The sequence below is a fragment of the Lycium ferocissimum genome, chromosome 1 (genome assembly GCF_029784015.1).
Source record: "Lycium ferocissimum isolate CSIRO_LF1 chromosome 1, AGI_CSIRO_Lferr_CH_V1, whole genome shotgun sequence".
In the NCBI taxonomy this organism is placed as follows: domain Eukaryota; kingdom Viridiplantae; phylum Streptophyta; class Magnoliopsida; order Solanales; family Solanaceae; genus Lycium; species Lycium ferocissimum.
This window is the reverse complement of record NC_081342.1, coordinates 26,412,669-26,430,403: the sequence shown is the minus strand read 5'-3', so window position 1 is coordinate 26,430,403 and position 17,735 is coordinate 26,412,669. Positions and strand designations below refer to the sequence as shown.

At 36.7% G+C, this 17,735-nt stretch overlaps 2 protein-coding genes across 6 annotated transcripts; one reads left to right on the top strand and one right to left on the bottom strand.

Annotated features, from left to right (window-relative positions):
• The first annotated feature begins 275 nt into the window (after positions 1-275).
• On the top strand, positions 276-6,261 carry LOC132053318 (tRNA (guanine(26)-N(2))-dimethyltransferase). 4 transcript variants are annotated; one of them, XR_009414107.1, is made up of 8 exons: positions 276-683; positions 1,478-1,740; positions 2,708-2,908; positions 2,984-3,080; positions 3,928-4,128; positions 4,292-4,354; positions 5,749-6,037; positions 6,136-6,261. XR_009414107.1 is itself a non-coding variant. In XM_059445291.1 (7 exons), the coding sequence occupies exons 1-7, from the start codon at positions 309-311 to the stop codon at positions 5,872-5,874; spliced, it is 1,326 nt and encodes a 441-aa protein (XP_059301274.1). In that variant the 5' UTR covers positions 276-308; the 3' UTR covers positions 5,875-6,261. The 4 variants fall into 4 exon arrangements, 3 of the variants coding, with proteins under 3 accessions (XP_059301274.1, XP_059301295.1, XP_059301286.1); XM_059445291.1 differs by having other exon boundaries at positions 5,749-6,261; XM_059445312.1 differs by having other exon boundaries at positions 5,115-6,261.
• A 2,274-nt stretch (positions 6,262-8,535) lies between these two features.
• On the bottom strand, positions 8,536-15,964 carry LOC132053303 (superoxide dismutase [Mn], mitochondrial). 2 transcript variants are annotated; one of them, XM_059445272.1, is made up of 7 exons: positions 15,844-15,955; positions 12,795-13,196; positions 11,175-11,221; positions 10,903-11,028; positions 10,736-10,792; positions 9,241-9,318; positions 8,536-8,857 (listed from the first exon to the last, which is right to left on the bottom strand). In XM_059445272.1, exons 2-7 carry the CDS (start codon positions 13,078-13,080, stop codon positions 8,765-8,767), a joined length of 687 nt encoding a protein of 228 aa, XP_059301255.1. In that variant the 5' UTR covers positions 13,081-13,196; positions 15,844-15,955; the 3' UTR covers positions 8,536-8,764. The 2 variants fall into 2 exon arrangements, with proteins under 2 accessions (XP_059301255.1, XP_059301263.1); XM_059445280.1 differs by lacking the exon at positions 8,536-8,857 and adding an exon at positions 8,976-9,059 and having other exon boundaries at positions 15,844-15,964.
• Between the last annotated feature and the right edge of the window lie 1,771 nt (positions 15,965-17,735).

The following is a 17,735-nucleotide window of genomic DNA, read 5'->3' as shown; positions in this document are numbered from 1 at the left end:
AGCGCAGAAAAATCTTTATTGTTATAGGTGAGAGAAGACAACTACTATAAGCGTAGTAAAATGCGCTTAAAAGCGACTTTGATGTAGATTACGGTTAAGTGCTTTAAGCGCTTGATAAATCTTTATTAAAGGTACTTTTGTAACTTTTTTTTTGTTGGGGTATTTTGGTTCAAACAATTTTTTTTAAGGCATTTTTGTTCGGGACTCTAGTTTCTTTGGGAACAAAAAAAAATAAAAATAAAAAGGTTCCCACACGAGCTTACATAAGAACCTAAAGTAGAGCAAAGTCCACTTAACCACTTCCCGCCATGTCTTGTCTTTCTCTCAAACCGCTATCCATTTCACCATTCATCTCCTACAACCCACAAAACATCAAACCCTTAAAATCCCAACACAACATCATTCCACCCTGTTGTAAATCACAGCAGTACCAAACTGAAAGGGCCCACAAATTCGATGTCGGCGACACTTTCTTCCGCAGCGAAAGCGCCACTGCCCGGGACCTGGGAGTTCTCTCCGCCGCCGTCTACCGGAACACCACCGGGAGCCTCCGTGTTCTCGACGCCATGTGTGGCTGTGGTATTCGTTCTCTTCGCTACTTAGAAGAGGCCCAGGCTGATTTCGTTGTGGCTAATGATGCAAATGACAATTACAAGGACCTTATTTTGGCAAATCTGTCTCAGGTAGGTAGGGGTGGCAAAATCAGTCCATGAAATCGAAGTAATTGCACGGTTTGCTCTTCAAATGGACTGGTCTTTAATTTTTACCGGTCTTTGATTTTTGCCCTTCAAAATCAAACTTATCCTAGCGGGGCATAAGTTCTTTTAGGACGCAGGCACAACACGTGTATATTATGATGCGTAACTTATGTCCTCTAGGCATAAGTTGGATTTTGAAGACCAAAAATTAAAGACCAACACAAAATAGGGGAAAAAGTACAAATGACCCCCTAAAATCATGACCCGTCCAATCCGTTCACGTTAGGGCGGCGACCCACTTATTTTATTAATTCGGCTCATTTGAACCTGCTTTTTCCAGCCCATTCATCAGTCTACGTTGACGCATGAGAAACTTTATCTAAATATTTTTAAAAAGACATTTTTTATTTGATATGTTATATATAGTCATAATATAAGGAAAAAAGCTTTATTAGGACCCTGTACAACTGTCGGAACAGGCCCCTACCTACCCATAATCTCCATACAACTAGACTCGACTCGGGTCCAAATAGAAATGGAGCTCATCATCAATAGTTGAATACTCGTTGTGTGAACGGCTTCTTATAGCATAACTTATACTCACACAAATTACAAGAAAACAAACAAAGAATGTAAAACTTAGTAAGAATTGGGCTGGTTAGGTTACGACTCGGTTTTTAGCCTATTTCAACCAATCCGTTTCAGCTCAAGTAACTTTTGGGCGGGTCAAATACCTACTTATTTATTACCTCAGGCTATTTTGACATGCTTAATTTCAGTCCAACCTGCCCATTGGACACCCCTATTCTCAGGTCTCAAGTGATTCTGGAGAAGGGAAAAGATGGGAGGTTAATCATTTGCCTGCTACTAGGTTATTGGCTGAGTGTTATGTGCGAAAGGACTACTTTGACCTTATTGATGTGGATTCTTTTGGTAGCGGTTCAAGTTACTTGAGAGTTGCTTTGGATGCTGTGAAATTGGGGGGCTTGCTATATATTACTTCCACTGATGGACTTTCTTCTGGTGGTCATAGGCCTCACCAGTTAAGTTTCTGTTTAATGTTTTTTATGCCCCTCAAGCACATCTTCCCTCTTAAACTTACAGCTTGTTTGGATGCTTGTTACCTATTGTATTGTATTGTATTGTATTGTGTTGTTAGTTTAAATACAGTGTTTGTTTTGATCGTTATCTAATTTTTTTGTATAGTATCGTTAAATCCATCGTGATGTAACTGACCAATTTGGTGTGATCGTGGCGTTACCTTTTTTTTTTTTTCTCATTTTGTCTTTGTTTATTATCTATTTTATCCTTTACCCTACCTTTTTATAGAGGCTCTACCCGTTACCCAACTTTTCTTGTAAATTTATCCTTCAAATTGCTGATGTGTGATATTATGTAACGACAGAAGTTGTATTAACCAAAACAATACAGTACGATACAATGCACCACAAAACAATAGAATACGATAACTTATGAAACATGTGTAACAACTATCCAAATAGAGTGTATTGTTTCCTTTGTTCTTTTTTTTTTTTCTCTCTCGTTTCTTTCCCCTCTTGAAACTCCAAAAAATGTAGAATAATGTCCCTTCTTGCAAATTACATGTCAAATGCTTACATAGGTTTAGAAGGAGAGAAGGTCGCGCCTATGATTGACTGATAAATCTTCATACTACCAGGTTTAATTACTCAGATGGCGCCTTAGATAGAGCTACATAGTAAATGTTCAGAAAACGAATTCAAAACTTTCCACAATTAGGCACTGGTATGACAAAAGGCTTTCGTGGAAGATATTTTCTTTAATAAAGATTTGGTGTTTGATAAAATCATTTAGACTCATACTTATCAAATTAATTAAAAAAAAAAAAAAAAAAAGGGAAAAAAGCTTTGGGCTTTATATGTAGTTACTTGTGGACTATAATGCAATAGCTATTTCCCAAGTAGCTGTTTAAATTTACTGAATCCCGTGTTAGTGTTAGGATGATCATAAAATTCGATCTTTCTTTGTAGGTCTTTAGCTGCCTATGGAGCATATGTTCGGCCTTTGCCATACTCAAATGAGATAGGTCTCCGGATGCTTATAGGCGGGGCAGTTAGAGAGGCTTCAGTGCTTGGTTATCATATTGTTCCACTTTTCTCATACTACTCATATCATGGGCCCGTGTTTAGAGTGATGCTACAAGTCAAGCGTGGAAAGTCTCCTTCTAACAGGTTAAGCTCGGTTGTGAACTTTTTCAGAGTTATTTCATTAGTACTTGGTGATGATTCCTTTGCTTCTCGTGACAGGTATTATAGTTTTATCAGCTATTGCAATCGATGTGGGAACACTCGAGCATTTTCCTGGAATGAACTTGGTGAGATCAGCTGCCCTTGTAGTACAAATGTATGCTTTCGTACCTCGTAGTGTATTGATTTTGGTATATTTACATCAAGAACTATTTAGCCCATAGTTATCTATTGTCAAATTATTTGACATTTACATGAACAACCCCACTAACTTCCATTCCCAACCCCGGTTCAAAATGTCATAAAATCCTGCAAAAGATTTTAGTCCAAGTGTCATTAAATGTGTAGTAGCCAGGGGCAGATCCATGTGGAGGGATGTGGATTCACGTGCACCCACGCTCCCCTCCCTAGACCCACGTCTATATCTCTTAAAAACAACTTAAATATATGTATTTGCACCCAAGCTCAAAGAGTCTTATGGTGCAATGGTTATTGGGTGCACCTCTACAAGTAAGAATAGGCATTCGAATCCCATGTCCTACTTCTGTTTTTCCTTTCTTTTTCTAGAATTGGACCCACCCATGGGGGATGGGCATGTCTTGTGTCCCCTCTTGCTTATTAATTGAGTACTTTTTTTCTTTCTTTGTTTGGTTTATTCTTTCAAAATCTCCAAGTCTAACATATTGAATTCCCTTTTCTCTTTTTGTCATCATAAAATTTTATATAATTATATCAGATGTCTATATTAAAACTAGTAGCTGTGGAGGATGTAACATATAGTCAATAGAACTGATCCCAACATTTTTCCAATACGGAGCATATATATATTGTGAAAAATCACTAAAATGAGTGATTCAATGGTAAGAACCTACAGGCTGGACCCATCAAATTTAAGTCCTATATCCACCCTTGATAGTAACCCTATGAATGAGTGAAGTTTGTCCTGCATATGGTCAAATGAAATGATCCTCAGGCTCACGTCTAACCGTTACACTTCTTTTCAGGTTTCACGTTCACTTGTGGTTTCAGGACCCCTCTGGACTGGACCTCTTCACAATGCTCCCCATCTAACAGAAATGATGAGTTTGGCTGATTGGTGGGGATGGCTTGGTGATGGTGAAGGGAAAAATCTTGAAAAACTATTGAAACAAATGATTGACGAGAGTGACCCCAAATTGCCAGTTGGATACCTCAATGCAGATGAGGTTTTTGTGACACAATTTTTCTTCACGTATTATATCTTGATTGATTTAGATAATTAGCTTAGATGATTGGAACAATCATGGAATTTTAATTTTTGCATCATTTTAGTTATTGATTGTTTTTACCATACTCTGAACTTCGATTTATTTGTTTTGTCACCTGCAGATCGCAAGTCGTGCTAAACTTAATTTGCCTCCTCTAAGTGCGATAATGAACCGCCTGCATGAGGTATGTCAGTAGTGTAGGTATATAGGTATTGAAATATTTGATCGGAGGACTGGCTATGGCCTTCCCCAGCTAAAAGAGATTTCTGGACCTTTTACTGTCCAACACAAATTGAACACAACAGTGCCCCCCCCCCCCCCCCCCCTCTCTCCCTCAAGCAAGCGGTTGACCTGATGATGGAAAAGCGATTTACTTCCTAAACACCTTTAGTAGCAAATAAAAATAGCTGGTATATATTAAAATTTAATAACTTTGACACATATGAAAGCCTCTTCAAATGATTCAGCTCTTTACTGATTCTTTCTGGAAAAAAGCAATTCCAAAACCAATTCTTTTGAAGCTAAAGAAGTTTGTCTCCGAACCCAAACACCACCTAAGTTTTATGAAACTATAAATTTGGTATTACATCCTTTTGAAAGAAAACATTTTCTTTAATATTTGGTGCATAAACATCATTCTGCTCATCTGAGGCTGGTTTAAATTTCAAACAATTCCGTTGATTTTTTTCTAGCTTTGCATGTCATTATCTGGCCTAACAATTTGATACATTCACTAAAGTAAATTTCACTTCTTTGAAACTAATAAAGCAGGCAGCCACTAAGTAAATTTCATTTCCATCAGCTAAGTTGGGTCTAAATATCAAGATGTATGTAGTAATATAAAAGAATCTTATGAACGCTGGTGTTCTTGGAGAGTTGATATGGTCCATCTAAAAGGATCTGTAAAATGATCCCAACAACTATTTTTTTGGTGCATGTCACAGGTGTTTTGATGGATTTTCCACTTCCTACACATTAGACTAGCTAGATTAAGTTATCCGTTTTAACTGGTAGTACTCATTATTGTTTGGACTCGGCTCCCTGGTCTTAGCATCGTTCACGCATGTGTTGGAGCTAACTACTACATCTGTTTTATACTTCTTGTATCTTTTTATGCATTATTAATGAAATCTTCTTCATAAAAGACAAATATAAAACCAGACAAAAATAATTTCTGTATTTATATGCGATTTTCAATTATGGTATCCAGTGAAGCATGATTAGAACTCATGGACAATTTATGATTGATTATCTCAATGCAATCTAGGTAGATAACGCACTTAATTGACGTTTGTTCACTTGAGTAAGTACCACAAAGAATATATGATGTTTGAGCAGGATGCTTTGAGAATCTACAGACCTTTTCAATTAACCTATGTACCTTTTCAATTAATTCAAATAAATAAAGATGAGAACATTAAACTGAAACTATTTTGAATTTGAAATTTCCAATGTGAAGATGACATTAAGGCGTGGTAATGAAGTATTTGAAGTATAAGAAGGTATCTTTTTAAAAAGTTTTCCTCTTTAAAATAAACCATAAGATTAGTATCATTGTTTTGGGGGGCTTTATTACAGGAAGGTTATGCTGTTAGCAGATCACATATTGCCCCAAATGCGATTAAGACAAACTGCCCCATGGTTGAATGTGTTAAGATTGTAAAGCAACTTCAACAGCCTGCTGAAATGAATTCGCTCCATTAAAGTTCATGGCTGCTGCAGTACATCGATGAAGAGGATTGTCAATACTGTTGTAGAAGGCTTTAAATCAGTTCTCCAAAATGAAGAACCACAAAAATTCAGTAGTTGCTATTACTAGTTTTGCACGCACTTGCGTCCACTGAAGAGCAATTCAGAAATTTTGAAGGTTGCTGATCCAATCCCAGTTTTAGTTTAACTAGGCAGAGCTTCGCTAATCTTAGATTATCATGCTTTTGACGCCGGCTTGGGTTTTGGTGTATGCAGAAATCTGCGGCAACACTTTCTAGTTGATAGGTGAGAACAAATTTTGTTCTCTTGTTGAAAAACAAATTATTGAGTATTGGAATGACACCGACACAGGTGAAGCGAAATGAACATGGACGTTTCATATAGCCATCCCAACAATGTTGAGATCAAGATGCATTGTTGCTCATTGAACAAAATGATAGTTGCCTGGAGATCCATCACTCTATTAACCTAGCTGCATCGTCACTAAGCCATGATGAACAGATCATTAACATACTTGGAGATTATATGCAGATTCATGCATGTCCTTTACTGATTATTTTCAAGTCTTCATGTAGTTCAGAAAAGTTGATACACTTAGAATCAGATGCAAGGTGTGTTGGAAGTCCACTCTCCTGAATGGAATTCAATGTCTCTTGTAATGAAGGTTTAAGGTTGTTCTTACCTGAAAAAGAGAGAATAATTTGAATTGCGTTGGAAAAATCACGTGGTGACAAGTTTGGAAATGTTGCAACAAATTTGAGCCTCTTATTAAGTTCGACATATCCCATATCACTATGGCAAAACTGTTCAGATGCACGTCTTCAACTAATCATATGCCAACTCCCGCTTGCCTAAAGATAGCCGAGGTCTTGTACTTTTGTATTTCAAAAACGGTTAAAGTCCAAATATGCCCCTAACCTTTGTGAAATTATACACATTTGCCCCTCGTTAAAAGGTTGATGCAAAGATGCCCCTAACGTTTTTTTTTTTTTGGCCATACATGTCCTTGAGTTAACGGAAAATATTGGAAGGCATATTTGTTCAGTTTCACAAATATTAGGGGCATATTTGAGCCTTTAAAATTCCTGAATATTATGGCACAAATAGTTCTCAGATTTTTTTATAGTGCACTTTATGCTAGCCAATGATTTATTACAACTGCATTTTCAAACTTCACACTTATCGTACAACCCTTCACTTTTCTCTCTTATTCTTTCACTTGTTTATGAAATGTCGGAAGCTTCGAGTTCTTCAAATAGCTGCGGAAGGGTTTGTGGATGTGGAGTTACTGCACTCCATCTCACTTATGATTTTCAAATAATTCTATTAAATTTTGGTCATGCGTGAAATTCACGAAAGGGCCAAACCACATTGAATGTTATGTGGATGTAGAGCGGTGGAAGGGTTTGTGGACGTGGAGTTACTGCACTCCATCTCACTTATGGACTTCAAATAATTCTACTAAATTTCGGTCATGCGTGAAATTCACGAAAGGGCCAAACCACATTGAATGTTATGTAAGAAACCGTATAAATGCTTAAAATGTGATACTCTTTCTATTATTATTATCAAAATTTTGAGCACTGCGGAGAAATTTTTTAATGTGTCATAAGTCTAATGTAAGTTATCTCCTTTTTTATGTTTATGTTTTATTGCGGTAATTATTGCATCCATTATTGTGTAGATATTGGGACTGAGAAGACAAAAAAAAATCCGGAAAGAACTATCCAGATCATCAACAAATTGAAAAATAAAAATGATATTATCATCAGTAAAAAAAAAATCTTTTGAAAAGGGAAAATGGTGCTCTTGTTTGTGAAAACAGTCTTTAAAAAATGGTTGTAATTGCATCTATTCTTTTAATTGTATAATTTTGATGTAATGCAATGATGGATGGATTGTAATTACAAATATTTTTTTATATTTTGGAATGCAATGATATTTTGTGCCATAATATTCAGGAATTTCAAAGGCTCAAATATGCCCCTAACGTTTTCGAAATCCGAACAAATATGCCCTCTAATATTTTCCGTTAACTCAAGGGCATGTATGGCCAAAAAAAAATGTTAGGGGCATCTTTGCACCAACCTTTTAACGAGGGACAAATGTGTACAATTTCGCAAAGGTTAGGGGCATATTTCAGCCTTTGAAAACATTTCAAAGTGTTAGGATCAATTTGGTCAGCAATGCAGTATAGAAAGCTCCAATTAACATTACCACCTCGGGATCTAGAGGTTGCAGAAAATATGGACCGTGCTGAAAGTAATAGCACATTATAGCCTCTTTGGCCAAGTTTATTTTTCTGCAAAATGCTTATTTTTTTCAATATTTATTTCTAAAATAAATAAATTAATGTGTTTGGTCAATCTTTTGGGAGAAAATAAGTAATTCTGGAGAACAGAAACTACTTTTCAGAAGCTAAAAAAAAATTATTTTTGCCCGAAAGCACTTTTAAAAAAAATACACTTAAAACACTTTTTAAAAGTTTGATCAAACATTAATTGTTGCTCAAAAGTGTTTTTTAAATTAGTTGACCAAATAAAATGACTTTTCATCAAAAGAACTTTTTTGAAAAGCACATTTCAAAATAATTTGATTTTAAAAATATGGCCAAACAGGCTAGATTCACTCTGAATATTGACACAGCATAGCAGATGGTCTGTAAACTCAGCTAGCAACTTTTACAAGCGTGTTACTATATTTGGATGAACTGGATATCTAAGAATTGGGCTCACAAGACGAGAGTAGCTTTATTCAGGATCCGTACATCAATTACATAAACCAGCGACTAAAAAGAAAAATAGGATGCTCATGTCACTCAGCAAGTATTTCCCGTCAAAAGTTTTTACAAACGTTTTCCCAAAACAACGTCAAATATCTCTGTTCAAGGGCATTCTTTCTCATAAACATCATTGGCATATTTCCAGTTGATAACTTTCCATATATTCTTCAGGTAATCTGGTCTTACATTCTTGTACTGCATCACAAAAAAAGCAAAGGCAAATCAGTTAAGTTCGATAAGAATTCTTGAATTTGAAAAAGAAAAAAAAAAGACCAGACCAGACCTCATAAAAATGGCTTTCGAAAACATCTATCTCCATAAAAATATTTCATAGGACAACAAGTTCTTTGATACATTCATAGCTCTCATTCACCCTCACTATTAAACCTTTTTTCAACTGTATGCAATATATGAAGAAGATCAAAAGCATTTAGAAAGGAGAAAATATTCACTTGGAAGAAATAGCAATGTCAATCATGCTTCAGAATAAAAACATAGGTAGTAGCACGAATATTGACAGAGCATTGTAGACATATCATGTTTGGGTATTAAGCACCATAACAGAATAATCAAATTACCTGCAAGTAGTATGCGTGTTCCCAAACGTCTATACCCAGAAGAGGTACCAAATTTGCTCCTTTAGAAACCAAAGGGTCCTGCAAGAAAAAAATGATCCCTACCATAAGGCAACCTGACAAGCAACAATTACGGAAACTTTCTTATGCAATCCCCTACCTAAAAGGGTTGATAAAAAGGACAAAAATAAAGACCTATCTACAGTTGAAGCCTGGGTCATGTGGTGTAGACTGCAGAATGCTGACAGACCAACGAGGTGGGGAAATGCAAATAATCCTAAAGCACCGGTAAAGAAGTTCATTAACCTAAGAGGAATACTCAGCTGGTGCAAGGACAATATTTAAGATAATAAATACATCTCTCGATTATGGAATCTAAAAATGAATGAAACGTCAGATTATTTGCGCTGCACGGCTGCAGCTTTAAGACTTATCAGCGATCAAGAAATTAGCAGTCTTCCACATTTTCTTTTCGCGCTTTCTTGTAATAACGTGTGACTAAGGCAACAGAGTGGAGGAATCAACTTCACTTGTTGCAGATGAAGCTCAGCTATCTATTCATTTAGGATAAATAGAACATCGCTTCATTTTGTTTTTATTTTTTTATAACCATGGTGTCCAGACCAGCTTGCTCGCACCTCGCCTAATTTCACGAGATACCTGTCACTCCCACCCGCAACAGATTTCAGGTAACTCTATCCACCAAGGCTAGAACAAATGGGTAGAAATCACCACTAAACACACCCTTGGTGGAACACAGGGGCGAATCTATGTATAAAAAATGAGTCACGTGAACCCACGGTCACTCGACTAAACTCGGTATATTATGTATATAATCCTAATAATATATCTAATATTAACTGAAGGAACACATGGTCCTAGACCGGATGGAGCACTAGTTAAGTGCTGGGTTTAATACGTTAAGGTTGTGGGATCGAACCCTACTAAATGCACTTTTGCATCCTTGTTTTTTTAACAAAAATTTTAAGGTGAACTCATCCTCTTGAAATCTTGGATTCACCTCTAGTGCAACATAGTTTATCCATTACAACAACAACATAGAGCCTGTTTGGATTGGCTTATAAGTTGCTTATAAGTACCGTTTTCAAATTTTTTTGAGTGTTTATTCGTGACTTAAAAGCCATTTCGTGGCATAAAAATAAGCCCAAAAAATAATTTGGGCCCATTTGGCTTAGCTTATCTAAAGTAACTTGTTTTAAAATGTTCTTATAAGCCAAAAAAAAAAAAAAAGAAGTTAGCCTACCCCAACTTTTTTTTTTTGGCTTATAAGCTGAGAAATAGCTTATTATTTTAAGCCCATCCAAACAGGCTCATAACCAGTATAGTTTCACAAGTGCGGTCCGGGAAGGATGGGGTGTACGCAGACCGTCCCCCTACCTTTGTGGGGTAGAGAAGCTGTTTCTATAGACCCTCGGCCCAAGAGCCCTGTAAAGCAGTTATCTAATAATTTAGGATAAATAGAACAAGCATCAATCACCTGATTCGCAGTGGTTTCAATCACCAGGCGCTTAAGCTCTTTGTCTACACCAAGCCACTGCAAACATAGAAGCAAGCTCAAGAAAAAATAAAAGGTACAAGCTAGAGCTTGATTCTCACAGACATAAGCTGACCAACTAAGTCCTGAGAAAAGGTAGCGAGACTTACCACCCAGCCAGAGCCCTGTAAAGCAGCACCTTCTGCATTCATCTTTTTTACTAAAGCTTCCACGGAACCAAAGTTAGTGTCAATAGCCCAGCCAAGAGAACCCTTTGGAGGCTCACCACCACCCTCCTGCAATATGATTAAGCAGTTATGTTATTTCCCCTCAAAATAGAACAATGAGGGAGGCTCACCACCACCCTCCTGCAATATGATTAAGCAGTTATGTTATTTCCCCTCAAAATAGAACAATGATATAACTGAGGAAACAAGCTTACGCGGACAGGGGCAAGGTTCTTCCAGAAAATTGAGTGATTAATATGACCTGTTTGAAAAGTCAAAACAAATCGTCAACTTGGATAAAAGATTGATTATTCGTGAAATCAACATTAATAGTACTTTGACAACTGATTAAGTGGCCTCATGAATGGACCTCATCACGGCATGAATGCAAATCAAAATACAAGTTGTGACACAGAGTGCAGAACCAACAGAATTCTGGGCTGGACATCAGCTTATTAGCTTGTGCAATCCGGTGTTTCTTTTGGACCAAAATAATTGCCCTCATACATATGATACAATAACTAATTACTTGATATTTACGGATTTCTCATTTCCAAAACACAAAAAGACCATTAGGCATTCAATTGACATCATTGCCGCAATTGTTTTTTCATTACCCGTGGTGTCCAGAGCCACGGCTCGCATGCACCTCGACTAATTCCGCGGCATATCTACCTATCCCCTCCCACCAGCAATAAGTACCAAGTAACTCTATCCACCAAGGTTAGGACAAATGGAAGAAATCACCTAGTGGGATTTGAATATGAGACCTCATGGCTCTCAACCTACTTCATTGACCACTAGACTACACCCTTGGGTGCAACTTCATTGCCAGAATTTGATTGATATTGGAACAATATTAAAATCGCCCATGATACTTTCATTCAATTGACATAAAAGGGTCAAAAAATGCTCCATTCTAAGCTCTTCTCACCCATATACTACAATTAATTCTTTTGAGAATAATCCAACATCAAATGAAAGAACCACCTAGTTTGTTTTAATTTTCTAATCCTGAAACGAGCCATCTCTCATCTTGCAATTCAATTCAAATCCAATTTATCTCGAACAAATGCAAAATTACGACCAACCAATCAAATTCCATAAACCATAGCAACCAAAAATTGTAAAAAAAGAAGGAACTGTGCTGGACTAATTACTTGATATTTACGGATTTCTTCTTTCCAAAAAGCAAAAAAAAGACCATTTAGGCATTCACTTGGCGTCATTGCCACAATTCGAATTGATATTTGGAAAAAAAAACCAGCCATCAGCCATGATAATTTCATTCAATTGACATCACAGGATCAAAAAATCAGCCATCACATGGTAATTTCATTCAATTGACCTTAGAGGGTCCAAAATTGCCTCATTCTAATCTCTTCTCATCCACCTGCTACAATTAATTCCTCCAAGAATAATCTAACATCAGACAAAAGTACCACCTAGTTTGTTCTAATTTTACACTGATATAAGGTGGAATATCCTAGGATTAAGTTTGGGATTAAATTTATATTGTGTGTGGTTGACTGTATAAATTTATCCCACCGTCAACCAAACACAATATAAATTTAATCTATTACACTTTATCCCATGAAAATTGCGATTATTTTATCCCCACCTCCCAGGTGGGATAAATTAGTCCGAGAATTATAATCCCGGAATAATTTAATCCGCAAACCAAGCGACCCCTAATCCTAAAAAGATCGATCTCTCATATTCCAGTTCAATTCAAATCCAATTGATCTCGAACAAATGCAAAAACACAAGCAATCACTCAAAATAAATTCACATCAATAAATCATTCAGTAAAAAGGAAAAACGAAAAAACAGACCTCCGCCGTTGAATTTGAGGGCACTGTGCAATTTAGCGACGGTATTGGCATCTCCTTTAGAAATAGCATCGTCGAGCTGTTCAAGGGCTTTATTGTAATTAGTTATGTAAGTCTGATGATGCTTCTGATGGTGTAGCTGCATTATATCACCGCTAATTGCTGGCTCCAGTGCGCCATAGTCGTATGGAAGATCCGGGAGCGAAAAGGTTTGGAGGCCACGTAGTTGCTGGCGGAACCCTAGCCCTGCCGCTACGGTCCGTTTGGTTACGAGGGTTCTTAAAGCCATTTCGAGATTTCGCTGAATTGGTTAGTTGTAGTGGAGCGGTGGTGTGGTGCAAATGAGAATGTTAGCCAGGTTTCAACTCGATGCTGCCCTTTTTATAGTTACATTTAAGGCAATGACTGTACAGTGAGATAACTTATTGAGCTCACGACACGTGTCAGCTTGTCTCAAATTATGTGATTTCTAAAAATAGTCATCTCAAATTATTTGTAAGTTTAGAAGTTTAAGGGTGTGTTCGGTATGGAGAAAAATATTTTCCTAAAAAATAAGTGAATTTCTATTTATTTTCCCATATTCGTTTGGGTAGTGAAAAATAAGTGAATTTGCTTTACTTATTTTTATTCGTTGGTTGATAAAAACGTTTTTTGGAAAATACTCATCCAAGCCTCACTAACTCCAATCCAACCCCATACCCCCACCCACACCCCACTCCCACCCACGCACCTATGACCCACCCCCTCCAAAAAAAAATTTCTTTTGATTTTTTTGTTTTGTTTTTTGCACCCCCACCCCCACCCTAACACCCCACTCCCACCCACCCACGCCTACCCCCACCCCCCTAAATTTTTTATTTTTTTATTTTTTTCTTATTTTTTGCACCCCCACCCCCAATCACTCCCGTAACCCATACATCACCCCTCCCCCCACCCACCTACTCCCAACAGTTTTTTTGAAGTTTTTAATTTTTTTCTGAATTTTTTACCGACCATCCCCATCCCCCCTCCCCCTTGCGTGGAACCCATACCACACCCCACACACAACCCCAACAATTTTTTTTTGAAGTTTTTTATTGTCTTTTGCGGGTTTCTACACCCCCACCCCCCCACCCAAAAAAATCTTTTCACCACCCACCCCACCCCCGCAATACCCCATCACCCCCTCCAAAAGTTTTAATTTTTAACCACGCAAACATTCAATTTTTATAATTGTCAACTTTTTTTCAATTTTTTTTGGAGGGGGGGTGGGGTGCAAAAAATCAAAACAAATGTCAAAACTTTTTTTTCAAAAAAAATATTTTGTGGGGGTGGTGTAGGGTGCGGGGTTGGGTGGGGGAAGTGGGGTTGGGGGTGCAAAAAACAAAATAAATGTCAAAACTTTTTTTTCAAAAATATTAATTTTTTTTGCGGGAGGGGGGGTAGGGTAGGGGCGCGCGGGGTGGGGTGGGGTAGGGGTGCGGGGTGCAAAAAACCAAAACTAAATGTCAAAACTTTTTTTTCAAAAATATTAATTTTTTTTTGCGGGAGGGGGGTAGGGGTGAAGGGTGGCGTGGGGGTAGGGTGCGGGGTGCAAAAAACCAAAACAAATGTCAAAATCTTTTTTTCAAAAAAAATATTTTTTGGGGTGTGAGGGGGGGTAGGGTGCCGGGTGGCGTGGGGGGTAGGGTGCGGGGGATGGGTGGGGGTTGGGGGGTGCAAAAAACCAAAAAAAAAAAGTCAAAACTTTTTTTTTCAAAAAGTTTTTTTTTCCGGGGGGGGGGGGGTATGGGTGCGGGGGGGTGTGGCGGTAGGGTGCGGGGTGGGGGTGCAAAAAACCAAAACAAATGTCAAAAACTTTTTAAAAAAAAAAAAATGGGGGGGGGGGTGGGTGAGGGGTGGGTGGGGTGCAAAAAAAAAAAATTCAAAACTTTTTTAAAATAAAATAAAATTGTGTGTGTGGGGGGGGGGGGTGAGGGGTTTGCGTGGGGGGTGCAAAAAACTAAAAATAATGTCAAAAAAAAATTTTCAAAAAAAATTAATTTTTGCGCAGGGGTGGGGGAGGGATGGGTGGTGGGTGGGGCGGGGTGCGTGGGGGGTTGGGAGTGGTTGGGGTTTGGTGATTGGTGGAATGAACTTGTTTTCCCTACTTTTATTAGGGAAGTCATTTTCCCCAATTTTGAGGAAAATGTTTTCCAAAATTTTTTACCAAACGAACATGAGAAAATTGAAAACATTTTCTGGAAAATGTTTTCCTCCATACCGAACACACCCTAAGACAAATTTAATTATCTTTTAAATTTATCCTTAGTAATTGTTACTGTATTGAAGAATACAAACACCTCAATAGAGTAAATATTTAATGACGATAGATTATATGTTAAGAAAAAAATAGTCAAAATCTCCTTATAATTATAATGTCTTTTAAGGGACGTGTAAAAGAGAAACACGACATATAATTTAGACGGATGGAGTAAAAAAAGAAGGGAAAAAAATAAAATCCTTACTCCAAAATTCCCTTTTATTTTATTTTTTTATGTGTGTGTCTCACAGGAATTGAATCCACACCAATTGCAAAATAAAAAGAAGTCTCATGCAATTAATGTCAATTATCCGATGCATAAAATAAAAAACTTCATCATTGCACTTCTATTGCAAGAGTAATTAAGATATTGTAGTGTGATACAAATCATCAATTTACGTTGCCTATCATTTTAATCAATCTTACTTAAAATTTAAAGAGATGATATCCATAGTGCTTGGACTAAAACTTTAAAATGATAAATTTCTAAACCAAACATAACAGTACTTGAATATAAGGTATACATAGAGGACCTAAATATATGTTCCTTCCTCTAGCTGATGACATCAATGGAATCCTGCCACAACTCCCTTATATCAAACAATCGTATGTTGGAAAGTATCAAGGATATATTTATATCAGGGCTACAGAAAGGACTTAAATATAAATAATCACTTAATTTCGTTTGCCAAATAAACAAAATAATTAGGATATTTTTCAACAAAAGGGCAAAAAAAAGGACTAGCTTTTTGGAAGGTGATGAGAACATACCACGTGGTGACGGACAATAACTTTGGTCTTCTTATAAAACTCGATCAATCCTCCTCCCTCGGATGATACGATGGACGAGTACAAAAATGAAAGTGAAAACCTAGGGGCTAGAGTAGTTTTCTGTTTAAAGTGGGAGCACCATGTTTCAACCCTCTTTTTGTCCACTGGTTGTGGCCTGTGGGTCCCTAAAGATAACAAACCAAGAAGATTTACGTAATGTCTATACCGTCCGATTTGGCGGATTAATTAGACTATTATTTGGACAAATCATTTGTCGTGGGCAACTTGAATATAAATTATCCAAGTTATTTATTCTTAAACAAGCACTTGAAAACGTATTGTTCGTTGAAATACCATTTTTTTTTTCAGTTAGCCCTCATATCTTATCAGTATAATATCAAAAAGATCTCCAGTGGTTCAAATTTTGTATAACTTCTGAATACGAAAAAACCACATATAACTTAAAAAATTCAAAATATTATTATTCATTAACTTTATATGGCAACGCTATCCTACAAGCTTAAATCAAATTGTGCGTGAGTGGGGACATCCTTGCAAGCTATCTTAAAATCGGGATTCACATGACTTAATTAAGCGTGTATCTTAGTGGTCAAAGAAGTGGATATTGGATAGAAACATTATAATTATCATAATTTTTTTTATACTTTTATGCATCCTTCCTTATGCTTTATCTCAGTTCCGCAAAAACTATTGGAGCATATGAAACTGATTTACTCCGTGATCAATTCAGATTTGTAATAATCCACCTTAATTCTATCTTAACATATTCAGTTCTCTTAAACAAGGTAGTATCCTTTATGGCACTAATGTTAGTTAATAACTCTGTGGTCTCATTTGCAGATGGGTTTTACATAGAAAAGTAGTTTAAAGAGTGTATAACAAGACCTTTATGGTAACCACGTCTTCACCTTTGATTCTATTCTCAATATGTTTTAGTATTTATTTACTACTCCTAGTATTAGTTAGTGATCTTATCTCAAATAGCACCAAAGGCCGAATTCATTTCATTAATAAAATCACGATAGATGTGTGAATAACAATTATTCTCACTAGGAAACATGTGATGGAAATTCGTAATCAACAAGTTGCGAGAGATATTTAAATAATGTGTACGTGTAGCATAAATAGTACAAGGGTCGCATAAGAGTCATAAACACTTTTTTATAAAGTTCAAGATTTAGCCATTTAGGCGCAGAGCAACCCATGCAAGCTTGTCCTACACGTGAATAAAATCTTGTTTAATTCGTTAGTTCGAAAGTATGAAGTAATATGAAAGCTCACAAGATGATTTAAAGCTCGGCATACCTCAATATCGTTTTGCTTTACCAACCGTTAGCTCCAAATATTAAAAAATGAGTCGATCGACCCAAACGACTTTAATCTACGTAGATGAACTGATATCCGTCAACAACATATTGCAACGACACTAATTAATTCAACTAAGTACATGTTATACACATAGGCTTAATTTCGACAATTTTCATAGTCCTTCCATTTTGGTGAAAACTTATTAATGACTTCCTCGTTCTCAAACCTATTTCCATCAATATCAACTCATAACAGTTCAATTATCAACATGCTTGGATTTCTTTCATGTAGATCCTTATTACTCTAACGATACAAAATATTCAATTAGAGTGAATTCTTCGCTGTTCACTTTTAATTTAGCTAATGATGATCAATTCAAATTTTTTCATTAGGGTCATTGTATTACGCAATTAATTCTCTAGAATTAATAGTATTCACCATCTTCTCCATTTTTTTAGGAACACCATTCATGTCATAAGTTAGGGTTTATGAAATCAACCTTCAACTATCACAACTTGAGATAAATGCAGTAAATATTCTGAACTACTCGTAATAAACGAGTT